The sequence below is a fragment of the Orycteropus afer genome, unplaced genomic scaffold (assembly GCF_000298275.1).
Source record: "Orycteropus afer afer isolate SDZICR_OR568_19922 unplaced genomic scaffold, OryAfe1.0 scaffold00334, whole genome shotgun sequence".
In the NCBI taxonomy this organism is placed as follows: Eukaryota; Metazoa; Chordata; class Mammalia; order Tubulidentata; family Orycteropodidae; genus Orycteropus; species Orycteropus afer.
The window spans coordinates 3,330,594-3,331,674 of NW_006921921.1; the positions used below are offsets into that span (position 1 = coordinate 3,330,594).

Genomic DNA, 1,081 nt, shown 5'->3' on the forward strand with positions numbered 1-1,081 from the left:
CCAGCCTTCTGGTTAGCAGTCAAGTGCCTTAGGCACTACGCTACCAGAGCTCCTCACTTTATCACTAGCAGTTGTATAATCTCAGGCAGCTAAAGTATGATATGAGTGGTTGCTGATCAGTTAGGTTGAACAAACTAATGTTAGATTGATGATGGTAACTCCCTATAGGGTGGGTACATATATATGTCTTGTTTTGCTGAGATGGTCCTCATTTATGCCTGTTGTCTCACGTAATTAACAAGAATACCCCCTTTCACTCTCAAAAGTGTCCTAGTTGGGAATGATAAATTATATGGTTACCCTACTTATAAGTAATAACAACATTAGTAATGCTCTATGCTGGTCAGTGAAAAACTGATGGGTAACTGTTTCTGGGATATTAGGAAAGCATGATTACAGGGTAGGTGTGTCTCTTACTTTTGACTATCTTCGTCATCATCATCATCATCATCATCATCACTGATTGCAATTAATAATTGATGGCACCCTGAAGATACCTTCATTATAAATATTGACATTCAAATGTAAATAAATTTATGTGATTGGCAACTTAGGTCAGCTAGAAATGTTTGTCTAAGATGGAATTTAAATAACTATCTGGAAACATTTTTGTTTTATTTTATAGTCTTGTCTTGTTTAACTGTAACGTAAGGTCACTTGCTGTTACTAGATCAGGTTGCTAATATATTTATTTTTTACTTTCAGAAACCATGTCCTGGTCCAAACCAGAGACTAAAGGGGCAGTGCCACTTCCACGAAGCCTTCACACAGCCAACGTTATAGGCAACAAGTACGGTTTTTCTGTTTTCTTTTTAACCATATTAAGAAAGATCAACACAAAAGTGATGTTGCTAGTTTTTTGGCAATAGATCAGTGAACTTAGTAACGTTTGATTGTGTTTACTGAAGCTAAAATAATGTTCCTATGGAGCTAAAACACTTAATGTGCCATTTACTTATGCTGCCTCTTAGTCTTCTTTCCATTCCTCAGAGTGCTTGCACAGAGTAGATGTTGAATAGCAGAAGGCAGAGAGATGTCAAACTGAGATACCTTCCATTGAAAGCTTGACACACTTAACTCA

At 36.8% G+C, this 1,081-nt stretch overlaps 1 protein-coding gene across 1 annotated transcript in view; it reads left to right on the forward strand.

Moving 5' to 3' along the window:
- Positions 1-1,081, forward strand: part of HCFC2 (host cell factor C2) — a 68,809-nt gene that overhangs the window by 19,978 nt on the left and 47,750 nt on the right. Inside the window, exon 5 of the mRNA XM_042782477.1 lies at positions 706-790. Coding sequence (XP_042638411.1) covers positions 706-790 — 85 coding nt within the window. The remainder of the gene's footprint in view (positions 1-705; positions 791-1,081) is intronic.